The sequence below is a fragment of the Orbicella faveolata genome, unplaced genomic scaffold, assembly GCF_042242905.1.
Source record: "Orbicella faveolata isolate gen_17 unplaced genomic scaffold, um_ofav_v1 contig_27, whole genome shotgun sequence".
NCBI lineage: Eukaryota > Metazoa > Cnidaria > Anthozoa > Scleractinia > Merulinidae > Orbicella > Orbicella faveolata.
In genome coordinates, this window is record NW_028301555.1 from 1,155,015 (window position 1) to 1,156,758 (window position 1,744).

General features: G+C 38.8%; 1 protein-coding gene across 1 annotated transcript; it reads left to right on the plus strand.

Moving 5' to 3' along the window:
* Positions 1-336: 336 nt before the first annotated feature.
* On the plus strand, positions 337-1,039 carry LOC149107075 (uncharacterized). Its single transcript, XM_089296577.1, has one exon. The coding sequence runs from the start codon at positions 361-363 to the stop codon at positions 724-726; it is 366 nt and encodes a 121-aa protein (XP_089152703.1). The 5' UTR covers positions 337-360; the 3' UTR covers positions 727-1,039.
* The last annotated feature ends 705 nt before the right edge of the window (positions 1,040-1,744 follow it).

Genomic DNA, 1,744 nt, shown 5'->3' on the forward strand with positions numbered 1-1,744 from the left:
AAACTGATTAGTATTAACGGAGGCGAGAGGAGCTGTCCAAGAGGTAAACTTGATGAGGAGAACTGAGTTTCTCTTCTCTAAATCTTTCCCCGACATTTACACTTTTCATGGCACAAATCGAATCACTTGAAAAAAAAATCCATTCTTTTTGTTTCAAAGTCTCAAATACAGTGTTTATCGTCAACGCACAAAACATGGTCGGCTAACATTTCCGAAAAACAAATATCAGCTTGGAAATTAGAGCAACAAGAGTCTGTTAAAAAGTTTGTCAATCCTTCAAGTTAACTGATTACATAAAACTCTGGCACAGTTCTCCTATAACGGCCCTTTCGACTGGCATGTAACATAAATAATCACAAGATGAGTGAATTTTTAGCTGGTTTTGTAAGTGCGTTAGTATATGCTGGAGGGAAGATTAACGAAGTTGTCGTCAGACCTGTAAGCGATGCAGCCGAAGCTCTAAAAACCGCTGCCTGGAGTCACTGTTACTTCGATAACGATACCAAATTTACAGTTAAGATTGTTGATTATGACCGAACCCGCACCTTGAACCCTGTTGAGACACAACAAAACTTCCTTATCAAAGGCCCCTTTAGTGTGGACCTCCTTATGAATTTTGCAAACAAAAAGGAAGTGAAGATCAATTTCCCCGAACACAAGTTCCAAGACCGCACCTACAAAATGAGCATCATCTTTGCAGATGCAATCAGAGAGTATGAAAGTTAGTGCTGAATCAGACGTTCAAAGCGGAAAAAAAAGCTTTGTACTCTTCCATGCATATTTAGCTTTCACGTTTATTAATCTGAGCGTTTCAGTAATAAGCTATAACTTACAATTAATTTGTGCCAATAAAAGTGCGATGAATTTAATCGAATACGAACCCATTTCAACTGTGAGAGCTACTCGGCTCTTAGGAATGGGTTTTGCAATATCACATTCACGTATTTACCTTATTTTGACTCTTAAAGGACCAGCTGCTCATATATGGTGTGCGTAGGAATGTACGGTCCTGTTTTGAGAAGCGTTTTCATTAAAGTTTTCAGATTTATATTTCTTTGTGTGGTTTTTGTGTTCGGGTATTTTTAAATCTCTAATGGTGACTTCCAGAGTTGCTTGTGTAACAGATTTTGAAATGGAAAGCAATGACTGAAGCTCCGACTATCTAACTTGAGTTTATTGGCGAATTGAGACGATTGGTTTTCCTTTAACCAGTGTGTCATTCCGCGGAAAATAGTCTGACTGGCTCCAATTTTTTTTTGCACAATCTAGCGGTAGTAGGGTAGTGAATTTTTCGTCTGGAAAGCGACGAAGATGACGAACTGAAGGCGAAGACGGACGAATCCATTCGAGGAATGGTTTCCTTCAGCGTGAGACTCAGACTAATTCGTGTAATAATGAACCGAAGAGACTTGAAGATGAGGAAAAATCAGTGTTGTATCAAAACAGTTTCAGAAGACGAAATGAAAGGTTGGGTAAATTTTTAGATCGTACTGGAGTAATGTCACAATACTATCCACACCATTTTCCCTGCCACTTTTTCTAGATTCTGTGTTAGTTCCATTTTCTTGATAACCTTGCTCCAAGATCTGACTGTCAAATGCATTCAACAAAAATATCATAAACAAAAGACGAGCGTTTGTTTACTTAATATCTCATCGATAGTAGTGTTTGCTTGGCTACGGCCCTGATGCAAAACCCAACACATTAGCCCGACATCTTGCTGTATGCTTGGGTGAGAATTGAA

Excerpts from the sequence above, each read along its gene's own strand:
- LOC149107075 (XM_089296577.1), top strand. The coding sequence starts at position 361 with ATGAGTGAATTTTTAGCTGGTTTTGTAAGTGCGTTAGTATATGCTGGA.